The following is a 16,463-nucleotide window of genomic DNA, read 5'->3' as shown; positions in this document are numbered from 1 at the left end:
ACCCCATGACCCTGACATCCGCCTTTCCCAGCAGTCGCAGGGTGGCCACCGCCAGTCGTCGGCGAGCGACCTGGAGACGGTGGTGTCGTCCGTGGAGGTGGTGGAGTCCGAGTCTCCTCAGCTGCTCCGCGGCAGCTGCAAGGGCGTCGGAGTGACTGGCGGGCCGACCGGCGCGGACACGCGCTCGCTCGGCGGGGAGACCAGCGGCATCGGCAGCAGCCGCCCGTCCTCGCCCGACCGCCACACGAGCGACGAGTCCGACACGTGCTGCAGCAGCAACGCCACCAGCGTGGCCAACGTGGACGCGCTATTGCCGCCGCCGCCGTCGTCGCGACGGCGCGAGGGCCCAAGGGACGGCTCGGGGGAAGAGGAGGAGGAGGAAGAGGAGGAGGGCGAGAGCGCGGCCTCGCGCTCGCGCTCGCACCAGCGCCTGGACGAGGGCGGGCGCCCCTTCCCGGCGCCGGGCGCCGCGTGCCCGCGCGCCCACACGTGGTCGTGCTCCGACGGCGAGGAGCCGTGCCTCCTGCCGGCCCCACACGGCGCCCACGCCGAGCCCTACTCGCAGGTCTCCTACCGCGACCGTCGCCAGGAGCAGGGCTGCCCCGGCCGCTCGGGGCGGGAGGAGCGCGGCGAGCGCGTGGGCGGCGACGGGGGGGTCGCGTCGCGTTCGCTCGACGCCGCGGGAGACGACGACGGTAACGACGGCGACGACGACGACGACGGCGGCGGCGGCAACAGCGGCGGCGGCTTCACGGACGCCTCCGTGTTGCTGCGCTCGTTCGTTGGGAAGCCGCCCGGGCCGTGCCTCACGGACGGGGAGTGCCGCTGCTGCGGGAGGTCCAAGCTGGGAGGCAAGAGCGGCGGCGGCTGCGGCGGTAGGCAAGAGCAGGACGAGGCGAGCGTGGGGGGCGCGGACGAGAGGGTGCAGGCGTACTTCCCCCAACTCGTCACGGAGGCCGGGTACATGCCCCAGTGAGACGGCGGCAGGGCCGGCGCGCGACGAGCGTGCGCTACGCTCGCCGCCACGCTGCTCGGTAAAACACTTATTTAATCGTTCAAGTGTACAACGAACTTTAAAAACCAAGATTGTTTATTGATCTAAATGCAGTGGACCCACATTTTCCATTACTCGGAGACCGTAGCAGAAGTACCAAGAGCCTAAAGGTTCAGTAAGCTGCTTTTTCACTGGCTGTAAGGGTCATCTTTACAGAGAAAATGGAACCGAAACAGGAACAGGTTTTTCATTCAATCTGTAGGTATGGTCGAGAGCTGGAACAAAAAACATTGCCAATTGGCAAATGTTCAAATTCTTTGTGATGGATTAGCCAAGCACTCAAGCAACATATTGTTCTCATCAAAAAATCCAGTCACGGACGCAACATTTCACAAGGCGACGCAACTGCCTCGTCATTTGCACAGATTCTGTACAGCAACGCTTGTACGCGCCTTAGACTCTCACAATCCTGGATCCGTTTTTGTTTTTTTCTGACAAAATGTTTTCAATTCACCATTCATTCAAGAACATGCTGCTGCTCTCACGATGAATGCGTGTGTCTCCAGCTTCTTCGCTCCAGAGCTCCCCAGTCCTCGGTTCCCACTCATGAACCCAGGGCCAACACTCGTCAGTCCTACAATGTCAAGTCCTATGATCTCCGGCTCAAGATGTTCAGTCCAAACATCAATCACCCCTCGATGTAAAGGCTCCTATCGTTTCGTCCAAGTTTGGTGTTCGCGCCGTTCTCATAGCGCGAGGCTATCACGAAGGAAGGCGCTACGTTTCACATAGTCAGCAGTGGATTACCAGTGGGGGGCAAAGTTGAAATCTGTAATCGCTGATATCTACGTTGATATCTGTAATCCTAATGGTCAATCTTTTTATTTTTAGCAAATGTGAACCACGACACCGGCACGCAATGGCCTAGTTATTCCGAATGATGTAAGGGGATCTTTAATGTCTAATGTGAAGCAGAGGGCAACGTTTTTGTCATGGCTAATACACCCGCAGCAAAAACCAGGGCTGCCTGCCAGATTCGAATCGCGAAGCTCTGCACGAGGTAGCGAGCGCGCTACCGCCGGGCTGCGTCATCGCCCCGAGAGTCTGTGCCGCGTGTCCCACAGAAGCGAGTTCGGTATCAGCCGGCTTCCGACTCGGCCAAAGCAACGCAATTACGCACACCGCAGCCTCTCCATGGGCCGGTAACGATTGCCAACTGAAGCAAAACTCGCCCGCGCTCACGGGGTGGGCGCTGTACCACCCACGGTGGTCACCCACACGATACCTCTACTGCCCCCCCCCCCCGTCCGAGAGGATCTGGGGCCGGGCCAGAGTAACGGGACGCGCCGAGTCATTCACGATCAGACGCACGCTTCAGCAGGGTGCTCTGCAGGTGATTGTGAGAGCAGCCGACGTGCAGAGAAACGCGTGGAGACGTCCAGAGAGCTGTGGATTGTTCAATCCCAACTCCTACGTGACTTTACAGAAAACACCTAAGAATACAAACTCCGCCCGGCGTGCACGGTGTACGTCGCTCCTGGCATACGCCAGACATTTTACACTGTATTTAAATTCGTAGCATCAGTTTCTATCAAATGCCGTCCGCCTGCTCTGAGGTTGGCGTTGGTGGGTCTCCGCTGGATGGCGGCGCTGCATACGGAGAACCCCCCCCCCCCCCCCCGTGTTGAGGTCCTGCACGGAGCGGTGACCATTCTGGCGCCACGAAGCGCTTGCGTTATGTTTGCGATGAACGGCACTCGAGAGTCAATCGCTGGCCGTGTGGCCATTCGCCTCCGCGGTCATTTGCGGAGCTGTCCAAAATTCGGCATCGTGCTGCCATTCAAGAATGTTTTCTTCTTTCTTCCGTCTCGTTTTGTATTTCCTGTCTCGTGCTCACGGGTGTCCCGTCCTGTGTGCTCCATCTCATTTGTACTGTCACATTTTGTTCTCTCATTTGCATTGCCCTCTCTCATGAGTACTGTCTTGGATCGTACTGTCTCTATTTTACTGTGTAATTACGTGATGATAATTTTGTGTTTATTGTCTATTTTGCTCGTTCAGTCTCGTTCGTATGGTCTAATATGTTCTGTCTGCCTCATCTGTTCCGTTAGCCTGAATGTAGCATGGACGTATAATTTTTGCATCGAAGCACGATTTCACGGAGGTATCATGAGCCTTAGAGGTCATTTGAATTTCACGATTCGACACATCGCTACGTGCCTCGAACCCACATCCCCGCAGAGTGCAACCCACCCAACCGCGACAACAGCTGAACAAACGACAACATAACAGCAACCAACCTGAAGAAAATCAAGCGCTATACAAGTGACGGCAACAGTGAACGCAACAACAAACAACAACAACAAACATAACAACAACAACAAGCACATTCAGTGACGACAGCGACGACGATGAGCCGACACGGCAAGAATTACGGGTGTTGTGGACAATTGTGTGAGAGTCACATTTGGGTCATTGCTCCCGCACTCTCTCAGAGGCTGCTAAACCCATTAATTCGAAAGGGAATAAGTTAACGACTGCTTTCACAGAGGCTGCTGTGTGGGGGACAGCAAGGAGCGTCCGAGGAGGAGATGGAGCTGGGCACGAGGCCTCCAGGGCCACAGCTGTGGCCGTAGAGGGAGGCCATGGGGGGGGGAGGGAGGGGGACCCCACATTGGATTTGTCATCTGTCACACTGTTGTTGTAAGAGTTTATATTTCTTTGACATGTGTCGCACTCTTTATTTTTGTAAAGAAACACAAAAACACGGGATGCAGTCATTTCCGTGGATGCACAATTGATCGTTTTGCCAAATGTGGCAATTTAAACATCGCTCTGCAACCTCTACCGGCGAGCTGAGGCTCTAATGGTGTCGGCGCGTTCGACGCTCGTGCCGACGACCGCGTGCCGGTGACATTTGGCCGAGGAGGGCTTTGCCGCAAGAACACGGCCCGGATCGTGCGCGTCGCCACCGCCTCGATGTCAATTATGAATCGGAATATTGGCATGGAAAAACATACGCGTTCCGATAGTTTTCAGCGTACAACTTTAGCCGTGCAGTTTCCAAAGCCGTGAGAACGCGTTTTTTTCGAATTGGTGGCTATAAACCAGTCACTGGATACTCACTTTAAAAGGGGGTTAATCATTGAGAGGCCCACACTGAAGGCTCATGTCGAGTTAAATCAATCAGAATTAAGTCATCACCAGAAACAAAGTTTGAGGAACTGTATCAATTTTATGATCAGTAGGAGACTACAAGCAGGTCAGAGGTCAGGATTAAAAGCAGCAGCTGAGAGATCAGGAGCTGTGAACTTCCTGTCAGATGCGGAACTTGGAAACTTAAATCCTCATCAGTGATGCCCACCCTTCCTCAAACTTTGTAGTCTTGATTCATCGCCGGCGCATCTCGGTCATAGCACATGCATAACTTTGGAAAATGTAGGCTTCACCGTAACAATTCTCGCACAGCAAGAGCTGGAGAACGCAGCTACGGGAGCCATTGGGTGGTCACGTTTCCCCCAAAGTCTGCACACCTGATTGACTGGCTTCTTGATGAGAATAATACGAGGTCATAGGTTACCTCCAATGCCTCTGTGTAGCCAGTGCAATGGAATTGATGCATGCGTGAATGTTTAACATGCAGGTGCCGCGCAAACAGCGGGTTAGAGTTCAGGGATGGCAGCCGTGCTGGTTGTGTCACGGCGTGTGGCTGGATACGCATTGCCTGCTCCTGCTGAGTTTTGCTCCTGAAGATTCTGTGTGCCGTTAACGACTGGTGCCAGGCTTCTTGTATCCAGATGATGATGGGTCAAGTAGCTAATCGTGATGACTTGATGTGGCAGACACTTGCAGAGTTGTGTATTACAGGACACTGATGCCTGGGGTCTCAGTAGTAAAAGACAGAATTTATTGTAGTTAGCTACTACCCATGATTTGTATTAGCACAACGAGCTCTCGTGCGTCTACAGAAAAATAATACGCATAAATACATTTGTATTCTTTTCAAATGGTTATTACGCTAAAATATCAGATTGTGGACGTTTCCAACAAAGGCAACCAATTTGTTGGATTCTGGTATGCCTCGTTATGTTCTGCCAAAAGCCCTTGGGAGTTGTTTAACTCATTCTTTACGTAATGGCCAAACGGTTCTGTCGGATTTTTACCCTTTTCTGATTATGACCCATCGCCAAATGCATATAAGTGCTGGATAGAGTTAAATTAAATCCTTACACAGCACGGTCAATTAAATATTTAATGAAATATTAAATGTAAATGTTTCATCTGTCACTACAAAGTTATTGGATTCCAAGATTAAGGCGTTTTAATGGCAGAGCTGAAATTAATTGTAAAAAATAATAATTATAGAATTAAAATTAAGGTTTTAATGATTTAATTCACTCGTAACTTTAAACTTTTTTTCTAGTTTAAATTAAATTACGTTTTCATATTCACTACCCTCTCACAGAGTTCAGATTTATATATTTTTTCAATTTCAGTTGTACTTAAAATGCAGCATTTGAATATGTCAGTTTCATATCCACAACTTTTAAGATGTTAATATCACCATCGTTCTGTAAATGTTTTTCAGTTTCAGATTTCCGCACTTTACAACAACGCGTTGCGCGTACAGTACGCCACGTGTACAGTGTGCACAGTACTTGTACAGTAATACTGTGCGTACAGTACGCCACTGTACAGTATGCGGCGTGTACAGTGTGTACAGTACTGTTGCGCGTACAGTATGTTCACCGTATTTACTGCTGTGGTCTCACTTAGCCTTGAGATGATTTCTTGTTAATTGTGTTTTTTGACAGATATGACCAGGATATATATAAATAAAAGTTATGGTCGTTAAATTTGTATTATTATAAAATGAGGACAGTGTTCATATTTGTGGTCGTGGATATGGTCCTGATACACATAGGCCGACCCTTATAGAGGTTATCACAGGAGCTGTTTATTACTTTACAAAGTTATGTGCCGGGGTCGTTCCCTGCCTCCAGTGAAAAGTGTCGCTGCAGGGACCCGGCCTTCAAAGACGTTCATCCTGTGTGGTCATTCGTCTGCCATCGGGGCAGAAACTCGTGCAGCTTAATTCTGATAATTGTTCATAATATGGGGGGGGGGGGAGTGTTGGTTTAGATCGCGTAAATATAATTGTAAAGGAGAGCCGACACAAAGTTGCAGGGGGTTCGTCTTTTACTCCATCCTTCAGTCCACACTCGTCCCCAGCCTTCTCAATCTCGTTCCCGCCAAGATCTCCCCTCTTCCCGCCCATTCTCTCTCTTATATCTCCTCGCTTTCTCCTCCCTCTTTCCCTGTCACCGTCCCACTCCCCCTTCTTTTGGTGGGAATCCTTCCCCCTGACATCCCTTATATAATAAATGTGTCCTTAACCCGCCACTACCCGACACAGCCAATTAGTAAGATTTGTCACGTAAACAGAACATGCCAATTCTTTACTAGTGTAGTGTTAACGATTCAGAGAGAGTTTATAGGAGGCACCTTCTTTATTAACAAATTCCATGGTCCCGTCCACACACTCTCCACAGTAGCTCAGCTCAGCCTGTACACAACACCGGCCGTCTAACACTGACGGCGCTGACTGATATAGCCAACTACTCTCCAACGTAGCGCAACATCCAGTGGAGACGTTTAGCGAAGACGGCGACGAGACGACGGCGACGACGAGACGAGTCCACTCCCAGAACCGGCAGCCTCGAGCCCCCCGCTCTCGGCTCCTTTTATGCTCCCGGCGCGGCCTGGCCCCGCCCTGACCGCGCCTCCCTTCTCGAACCCGCCAACAGGTTCCAGCGGCTTCCAGACGGGTTCCTCCCTCTGTCCACACACCGTGCACGCCCTCACCGGCGTGTGTGCTGTCTGTCCACCAACCGGCGCTATTACACTACACATGTACAGCACGCCGGTGTGTTGTAAATGTTGTGGATTTGCTCTCCAACACACCAGTGTGCTGTATTAGTAACGAATTGGCATGTTCTGTTTACGTGACAAACCTTACGACAGTAATTGGCTGTGTCGGGTGGTGGCGGGTTAACGACACATTTATATTTGCGCGATCCAACCCAAAAAAACCTGTATTATGGATGATATTGGTCGCGAAAGCCTGCGTGTTAATCTGAGAATGTTATTGACGTGGTTACGAGCAGCTTTGAGTGTGTAAAATGTTACGTGTTATTCGGTGTAATGTGATTGTGTATCCTAAAACATTAATGCACAGTCGAGTATGGGTTTGTGATTTCTGTAGCCAATACATCACCATGCTGATAGACTATCACTGCTTATGAATGTAAATGAATCCAATATTAATTGGGCAGACTGTACCTCTAAACCTTAGCAACAACCTTTGCTTTCTCCCCCTGCTTAAGCCTGACACACAATTAACCTTATTAAATAAAATTGAACACTTACATGCCTAGCCAATTGTAAGCCCCTAAAACTATCAACGGCTTTGACCTTCGTTCACGTATATCAAACACATACCTCGTTTAAATGAAACAATGTGAATCAAACTAATATTGAAGCAGATCACAGCAACTGGGACTTGGCATGTTTATTGTCCGTTACGCAGTGGGGGGACCTGTTAAAGTGCAGCGTCGCGAACACAGACCCCATCGATGATCACTGCTATTTCACGATGTCACACATTGTCTTGTATGTGTTGAACTTCTTTCGCACCATACGTAGCCAACCGTGCTAATCGGAGGTGCGGAGGAAGGACAACAAACTAAACACAAAAAAGAAGTTCTAAAGAAATTAACCATAACAGTTGTTTGGGGGGGTTTACGCGATCTAACCCAAACAAAACCTTATTATGGATATTGGTCGCGAAAGCCTACACCTTAAACTAAATAAATTAGTTTGTCAATCTCGATGCTTCTTTACAAGTGCCATAGCTCTCAGTGGCTTCCTAATAGCGGAAGGAAGAGCGTTCCAGACGGCAACGCAGAAGCTTATCCCAAAGCGCCACGCGATGCGGTGCCGCCCGTATCTTGCACCACCACCGCCACCACCGCCACCACCACCACCACGTGTTCCCCTCTGGTGTGTCCATCTTCCTCCCATCGTGGTCACGCAGTGCCGAGTTCCCCCCCCCCCCCCCCCGTGTTTGATGGCTAGGTCCCAGAATTTCCGCTACAACTTACAAAAAACCACACAGCAAGCAATGCGACGCCGAGAACGGGGACGTGAAGCGAAGGCCTTTTTGGGGGGGGTGGGAAGGGGGGGGGGTGTGATTTATGTTCACAAATTTAAAATGCTAATTAAAAACAAATCAACCTTTGACCTGTGGAATCGGATTGCAGATGTAAATTCTTGCAACGTGCGGACGAGCATCGATTGTGAAGCAACTGGTTGCGTGCGAAGCCCGGTTCACAGACAGGCGGCCGACAGCACTCGGCGGTAAATTTCTGAAGATTTGCCAGCTTCAAAGCGATCGTATATTTAAACTGATCGCACGTGTAATAGGAAAGGGGTAAACAGGCCGCTATTTCTAAACTTCAGGAGGCGGTGATCAAAGGCACCCCGGGCTGCGTTGACGACGTCTTTATTGGGGATTCTCTCATCGGTCGCTCGTCTCGAGCTGCTGCTGCTTTCGGAGGCGTCCGTCCTTGCGACGAATGATCCACACACGTTGAAGTGTTGCCAGCAGCACCAAACTAACAACACAGGCTGCGTGAACCGGGCCCTCCTACCCACAGGGTCAGAGTTATTTTTGTCTTTAGGCTGCACATTTCAGTTACAGATTCTATACTCGTTGCCCTGATATAGGATTACTATGGAGCTGATCATATCAACGGGCAAAAGTGTTCCATAGCCCTAGGCTGAGTAACATGAACAATGCCATCTTATTCCCATCCAGCCCCCTTACGGAGGCAGCTGGTGTCCACGAACTTTTTGGCCAGGAGTCCTGGACTCTTCGGGGTGATCATGTCCCATCCGTTGCCGATGTCTCCGCGAAAGTTGTTCCGTGGCGTTACTACTACTTAGCGTCGGTGGGAGTCCGCTCCCCCATCCATTCACTCGTTACCCGGACCTCGCGAGCATGCGAGCCACCTTCCCTGGAGCCACGGTGGAGCCACGGTGGGCGAAGGGCCCTCTTGGCTACGACCGCCACTTTCAACCCCGAGGCCTAGAGGCCCCAATCACCTCGCCATCTACTGCCACGCGTGTACATAGAGTATGAGGTTTTTAGAGTGGTCATTCCAACGTACGTGCGGTATATTACGATGAAGTCGTTATCTATACTCTATATACTGTGCTATATATCCAGTGATTAGCAACGCATCTCTTGGAAGATTTTAGGGCTTTTTAACCGAAAGACCTTTAAGATCACAGTATTTTCCATTGCCAATTGTGCAATCGGTTCGGCACTCTTACCGATGAGAACCCCTGGCGCACACTTAACACGACGTCAAATCACCAATAAAATACTTCACCAATTCCACATTCTACTTCGTTGGCAATATGCAATTTTACTCCGGAGTAACAATTTCCAATCGTTCAGGTAATTTACAATACAGAATGTGCACGCGAATATGCCAGACTAATTTCAAACAAAACGTTGGGTCGCTCTCTATGTTCTTGGTGTTGGATCGTCCCAACGACATCCAATTTTGAGTTGTTGGTTAAGTTGGTAAAGCTGTGGCTCGCCGATGAGGCCCTTGAGCGTGAAACGGCCGCGTTACGTTCGCCAGTCGCCGAGGCCGAGACGTGGCACAGCAAAAGCATCGCCAGAGGAAACTGTTTGTGCAAAAGTAACGGTGTTATCCTTCTCACAAAAGGAGAGCTTTTACGTTTCCAATGTCAAGGATATATTATTATATGGTTAATAATGACGTAAATAATTAAATAAAACTTACACTACCTATTATTAGGTCATAGTTATGAAAAAAATCATTGGTCCATGTTTAAAATGCGGTTTCAGGCATGTTATTGTACAGTTTACAGTATTTTGTTTGATAATTTAGCCACCATTAACATCTTTGCGATTATCCATCCGTACGGATCGTGAAACAGATGAGGCAGTGTCACCACAAGTGGACTGTCAAGTCTAGCGCTAGATAGCACGGATATCTCACTCTCATTTCCGTTACCAATCCTGCCTGTATAGTACGCTATATAAACACACGTACAAACATGTAAGCACATAGAGAACGTGTTATATATATATGCATGTGTATATGTGGTATACACGCAAAGGTGAGGGCACGCGTTTTGAGAACTTCTGAGAAAGGTTCTGCACCTCTGAGGACAATGTCACCCTTGCTGTGGTGATGCACGGAGACACCGCATAGCAGTATTCATAAATAGCAGCCCCCTTGTGGGAGAAAGGTCCTGGAGGCCTCCTTGGAATGTGAACTCGTGCGGGCTCGGTGATCATCAGCCTGACAGCCGCCACATGGCACCTCGCGTGTCTGCCACTCGGCAGGTGAGGACCAGCGATTGAGGCTGGCAAACTTGTTACAGCAGTGGCATAGAGCGTCGGAGATTAGTAGAGCCGATGGAAGCAACGTTTATTGAAACGTGTTTGATGAACAATGGTTGGTCCGTACAGGGACACAACCTCGGGTGATCACGTGGCCTCTGTCGGTAATCGACATTGGAAGTTACCAACCCAATTTCCCACAATCAGGAGCAGCAATGGAGGTTGCATATATTTTGGCAGCTACTATGGCTCGTAACAATTCCCCTAAAATTGCTTGAATTTCTCATGACCTTCGCAAGATTCTAGACACGATGTGTGTACCCTAAAGTGTATAGCGCATTGTAAACTGTGGGATCACTGCATGTGATGTAACTTGTGCTAAGCGTCTGCTTTGTTTCCACCTGTATATTTATTTAAAGTCAGAACGTGTTAACCTCAAGGCGTGACAGAGAATGGCATTTAATTATATCCACATGTTTGTCTAGGGACTCAATCGTCCGAGGGTTTCGGGGTGGGGTCGAGCACACACCGTGAAGCCTTCAACCACCTTAAGAAAACAATGTGCAAGGAGGTCCTAGGAGGTTGGAAGTGAACCTCTAATTAAAGGAAGGCTTCGCAGGGGAAGGGGTCGATAAGTGTCATTCTTGCCAAAGCAAGTCTCACGCTCTCACGCACAGGCTCACACTAAAATGCTTATGGTGGTAGATGGGGGAGACATTTATAGTATTGTCGATTTCCACATTCAGCCAAAAGTGGCAAAAGACAAACTATTTTAGGAGGACACCTTAACGTTTTAAAAGTTTGAGGATTTATATTTGCCGGTTGGTGTGATTTGTGAGGGATTCAAGTAAACGCGTTGCATTTCTCATTTGCTCGATGGCACTAAACGCCTCCATTTTAAACAAACACCGGGGCCTAAAAAGTCCTGGCCCTTAAAGCTAACTTTCAAATAAGTTAATTAAAAAAAAGTGTCTCTGTTCTCGCACAGATCGAAGGCTGTTGTGAGAAGAATTAAGAAAAACAAGTTTTGCAGCCAACTTAAAAGTTTGTATAATTCGGCTCTTCCATTATAATAATCGTGGATTTGACATCCTTAAGCCAGCTGCAAGCACTGAGGCCACACGGAAGTTTGCACTCAACATCTTCTGCTTCGGCCGAAATTACAACTCATGCACAACATTATGATCATGGTTGGTGTGATCACACTGGCAGTGACTGGTTCCACGGAGCATATCACTGATCCCCATTCCTTTATTGATCTATTCATTGGGACAACCTCCCATTTTAAGACAGTTTCAAACGTACTTTAAATTACTGCCATCCTGTCTCCCCTGCTAGCCCAACAATCTTCGCTATTTGAATTTTCTTGTTCACTCAAATGCAGTGTTTGAGCTGTGAGCAGCCAACCATTGCCAACATATGAAGCAAAATGATTTTGCAGTCCTCGTGACCACACGCAAAGGGAAAACAATAACCACTAAGCATGGCCAATGCCCTCAACCCGATGTAGCTCTGCCACGGGGGATGGGGAGAGGACTCGGGTGTTGGGGGTGGGCTTAGAAGCCAGGATCTTAGAGGGAGGCTCTCACCTGCACAGATGACACTTCCGTTGTGGTGATTGCGAGGGGAGTGACATCCCTTGAGAGGGGCGGTCACCGCAGGGATTGCGCCACGGGAGAAATACGTCTCCGCTTTGTACAGAGACGCCTATGAGCAAACGTCGGGATTTGATGGGTGGAAGAATGCTACGTTGCTACATTGTGCCGCATGCACACAGGCTTAAGGCACATGCGATGTGGCTGATTTGATTATACAGTACAGTAAATAATAGAGATGTATTTTACGGAACCATTTTCTTTATGTGTTTAAACCGTATAGTATTGTGTACAGTGCATTGTGTAATGGTTTTTACCTCAGTATAGTGGAGTTGTGTGTTCTGTATTAGTCAATAAATGTGATGCCCACTACAGTTTACAGGCGTGGTCTTTCATGTTTGATTCCAACATTTTTCATAATTGTGTAGTATTTCTTTATGAAATGGGATTAATTTAATAACTGAAAAAAGCTGAGATTTGGATCACCCTAAATGTATATATTAAAAAGTATTTGGTGATGTTGCAGCTGCGTTGGCAGAGGTGCACACACAAAAACAACTCGAAGGTTTTTGGGTGAGATCGCGTTATTTATAAATGTGTCGCAACCCACCACCCGACTACTCAGATTGTAAATGTTGTGGATTCACTCTTCAACACACCGGTGGGCTAAAGTAGTGAACTATTTTGTCTTTTGTCAACGTGACACTTTTTACTGATTGGCCGTGTCGGGTGGTGGAGGGTTGCGACACATTTATAAACAACGCGATCTAATGATAATTGGTTTTTTACCCTTCTATCTGGCAACAAAACTGACAGTTTTGTTGCCAGATAGAAGGGTAAAAAACCAATTATCATATTTTTACTGGCAAATGAGGTTCCCATAGAACGCGATCTAACCTAAAAACATTTATTATGAATAGTGGTCGCGAAAGCCTAGGTGTTAAAAACAACAACACTCAATACCCACTCCTGCCCCAGCAATGTGGAATTTCCACCACAGGTTCATGATGAAGGGTTGTGATTTTTCGGGTTTTTTTGTTGCTATAGGAGTACACAGTCTCTTCCTTAAATGAGATCCTCGCAAAGCTTACATTCAACTAAACTTTCCATTTCACAAGACAAGACCCACTGAGCTATGGAGCTCTTTATCAGAAGCGTCCTGACTAGAGACGATAGCGCAACGAAGTGGCTTGTCGCTTGTAAAATGCATCGCAGCCAAATGCGTTCAAAACGCGTGACCTTGACTCCGAGCGTGGAGGGGAAAAAGCAGAGGACCCGGAGAGAGAAGCTCACGCGACCACGGGAGAGGGACACGCGAACTCCACATACACAGCAGCAGCAGCAGGCGTCGTCAGGGATCGAACCCACGACCTCCTGCATATGCCACGCGCCTGGAGGCTGTAATGCACTGCCTGGTTCAGTAAACACAACCATGTTGGATGTTCATTTGTGGCGAGCAGCAAGCTGTGGATTCGCTAATGACAACCCCAACGTTGCGTAATTATACCTCATTTACTCAAATAGAGCCACTCAAGTGACAGATGAGTGTTTAACTAATCACAACTTTAAATACACACTTACAATAAATGTGCGCGCGCGCACACGCACACACCGATTTAACCATCAACAAATACTCCCACACAAAGATGCACGCGTCACAAAGAAACACAGCCACGTGTAGAGCACGGGCACCACATGCACCCGAGTTGCAGAATTATCAGTTAGAGCTCCCTCGTGCACTGGAGAAAGCGATCTTGAAGCTATATCTGGAACAACAACAAAAGAGGTTTGCTTCATTTTATTTTGGTGAAGTTCACTCAACGGCACCTTGAAAGGGGAGCGGCTTCAGCCGTTAGAATCCCAGACGCGCAGAGCCCAATTCTTAAAGAGCCCGTCCCCCGGGAGGGAATAAGTGGACAATTAGCAGCTGAAGTTTCAGGAAAGCCCATTAAATGCTAAGGCCCCAGTGTCCACAAAGCAGCGGCGTTTGGCTGGGCCACGGCAGCGTGGCGAGAGTGCCAACTCGCTCCGCTCCATCGGCTGGAATCGGCGTCGAAGGCGCCCCACGTGCGCCCCGTGGCCACGCGTCCCGAGCACCACGCGCAGCTCTTGGCGCACCGCGAGGTGCCGAGCACGAGCCGGGCACGAGCCGAGCACGAGCCGGGCCACGGCGCGGGCGGCGCGGGCGGCGTGAGCGCCCTCGTGACCAGAAGCCCGGAGCGGCTGTCCAGGTGGCAGGAGGTGTCTCACTCCCACGGCTGGGACGCGGCGAGGCACGCGGGGACACGGGCGACTCCAGCCTGGGTGTCAACGACGCCACGCTGGTTCAGACGATTCTTGCTTCAGACGCTTCGTCTAGCCTGGCACGGCGATCTAAAGGGCCGTCCATAAATGATGTCACGCGATTTTGGACGATTTTTGACCCCCCCCCCCCCTCGTCACGCGGCGTCACAAAAAGTCAGACCCCCCCTCTAATATGACGTCACAAAGCTCTGCCCCCCCCAAAAATAAAACATGCTTCAAATTGCTTTAAACTATTGTCATTGTAGTGCGTATATAATGTGGCGCTGCACTCTGATGTTGTAGGAGAAGACATTTATTAAAAAGTATATTTAATTAAGGTGAACGTGTTTATATTTATTTAAAGTTGCGCATTTTGATGTGACGTCACATTTCTCACCCCCCCCCCCCCTCGTCACACATCGTCACAAATGTCTGACCCCCCCTAGGTGCGTGACGTCATTTATGGACGGCCCCTAAGTAGCCACCAGTGATTAGACACCTCCGATATGCACGGTTGGCTACGTACGGTGCGAAAGAAGTTCAACGCACATGCATAACTCAAGCGTAACATGCATTGCATAAAAAACACATCAAGCTGTTTAGGTTATGATTTTCACTTAATTCAGTATAGCACACATCTGAGTGCTTAAACATATACCCAAAGATGAACACGATGTACGGCTGTGTTTCAGGCTTGAAGCGTGGACAGATGCATCCTGGGACTGTGAGACGGGAAGAGGGACACGTGACAGTGACACGGCGCCGCCTGCTGACCAGCAGCTGCCACTGCAGGTGGACACTGCGCACACGCCGTGAGCATCGTGTACACGGTGTGTGTGTGGCTGGTGATGGAATCAGCCCTATTGAGAAGACACGAGAAATAATTCAGCTGCGTTATCTTCCACGATGGTCCCTTGCCTGTTGACTGAAGGTTTTCCTGAAGGACGTTTCTTCATTTAATGATAACTCAATAGCAAAAATTGACATCCATTTGCCGATTAAATATTTTTATTGCATTAGCTTCACAGACATCAGTGGCGTGGTGACCGCGATGTTGCATACAGCTCCGGGCAGCGCAACGATAGCCCCAGCAGCTGAGCGACGCAGTGCTGCATTCGCGACGGAGAGACGCGATCTAACCCATAAAACCTTTATTATGAATAATATGACCAGGCAGCAGCTGCCTGGTCATGCCGCGTCCGTCGGGCGTTTCCCCAAATGTTGCAGAGGCAGCAGCAGCAGCAGAATGTCGTGCATCATACACAAGACGAGACCTCCCAATGCCAGTGTAGTTTTCCCCAACGTTAAATTACAGGCAATTAATTCACAACATTGTCTCGGTGTGTGATGGATTGTCTGTTGTTTACTGCCGACCGCTAAATCCAACAATTGTGCCAATTGTTTTGCACAGTAAAACAACAAGCGTCTCAAAGATTCTCTTCTTTCAGGAGGTCCTGCCATGGGACGTTTGGCCAAATGCCACGAGTGAGGAAATCGGAGCAAGCAGACGAAGTCCGCACAGGCGCGAGGAGGCATCTCGCCAAACCTGGAGCAGCCCTGAGCCACCTCGCAGCCCTGAGCCACCTCGCAGCCCTTCGCCTACAACACCGTCCAGGCCTTTGTGGCGACCCACCCAAGCACCAGCCAGCCCCCCCCCCGTTCCATCTCTGCTCAGCTCCAGAGGCGAGGCACACTTTGGTGGTCTGATCGCACGCGCCACTCCTGATGCTCTCTGGAGCTGGCAGCAAGAAATGGCGCTGTCGTGTAACAGTCTATTTTTGAGCGTGACTGTGGTTTGATTTTAAAACGAATTATTTGGTGATCCTGCCTTGCCAGTGGTGCACAAGAACAAATAATAATAATATATTTAAACTCACTTTCATCAATGGCATTACCTTACAAGAGAAAAAAATATGTATAATAGGCAACATTTGGGTCAATGGCTCTTCATCTTACATAACATTCACCATATGCTGAGTTTGTTTGTGAAAGGAGGCGTCTTCTCCTGAACTCTTTTTTTCATCCACGAGACTCCTCCGCCGTGGTGAAGACAGCATTCACGATGCCGTTTGCAGTGCCCCTCCCAACAGGGGCGGGCACAAGTCACGCACATTCACAGGCCCTTGATTCCACGATGAAACGGTGT

General features: G+C 49.3%; 1 protein-coding gene across 5 annotated transcripts in view; it reads left to right on the top strand.

Annotated features, from left to right (window-relative positions):
• Positions 1-12,408, top strand: part of LOC144726803 (interleukin-6 receptor subunit beta-like) — a 93,803-nt gene extending 81,395 nt beyond the window's left edge. For all 5 annotated transcript variants that reach the window (XM_078605713.1, XM_078605714.1, XM_078605710.1 and 2 more), the window contains one exon: positions 32-12,408. In XM_078605713.1, the coding sequence (XP_078461839.1) occupies positions 32-976 (945 nt within the window). In that variant the 3' untranslated portion in view covers positions 977-12,408. The remainder of the gene's footprint in view (positions 1-31) is intronic.
• The last annotated feature ends 4,055 nt before the right edge of the window (positions 12,409-16,463 follow it).

This window comes from Lampetra planeri, chromosome 24, assembly GCF_965212315.1.
Source record: "Lampetra planeri chromosome 24, kcLamPlan1.2.h2, whole genome shotgun sequence".
In the NCBI taxonomy this organism is placed as follows: Eukaryota; Metazoa; Chordata; class Hyperoartia; order Petromyzontiformes; family Petromyzontidae; genus Lampetra; species Lampetra planeri.
Note: the sequence above shows the minus strand (reverse complement) of the source record. Positions and strands in the feature narration are given on the sequence as shown.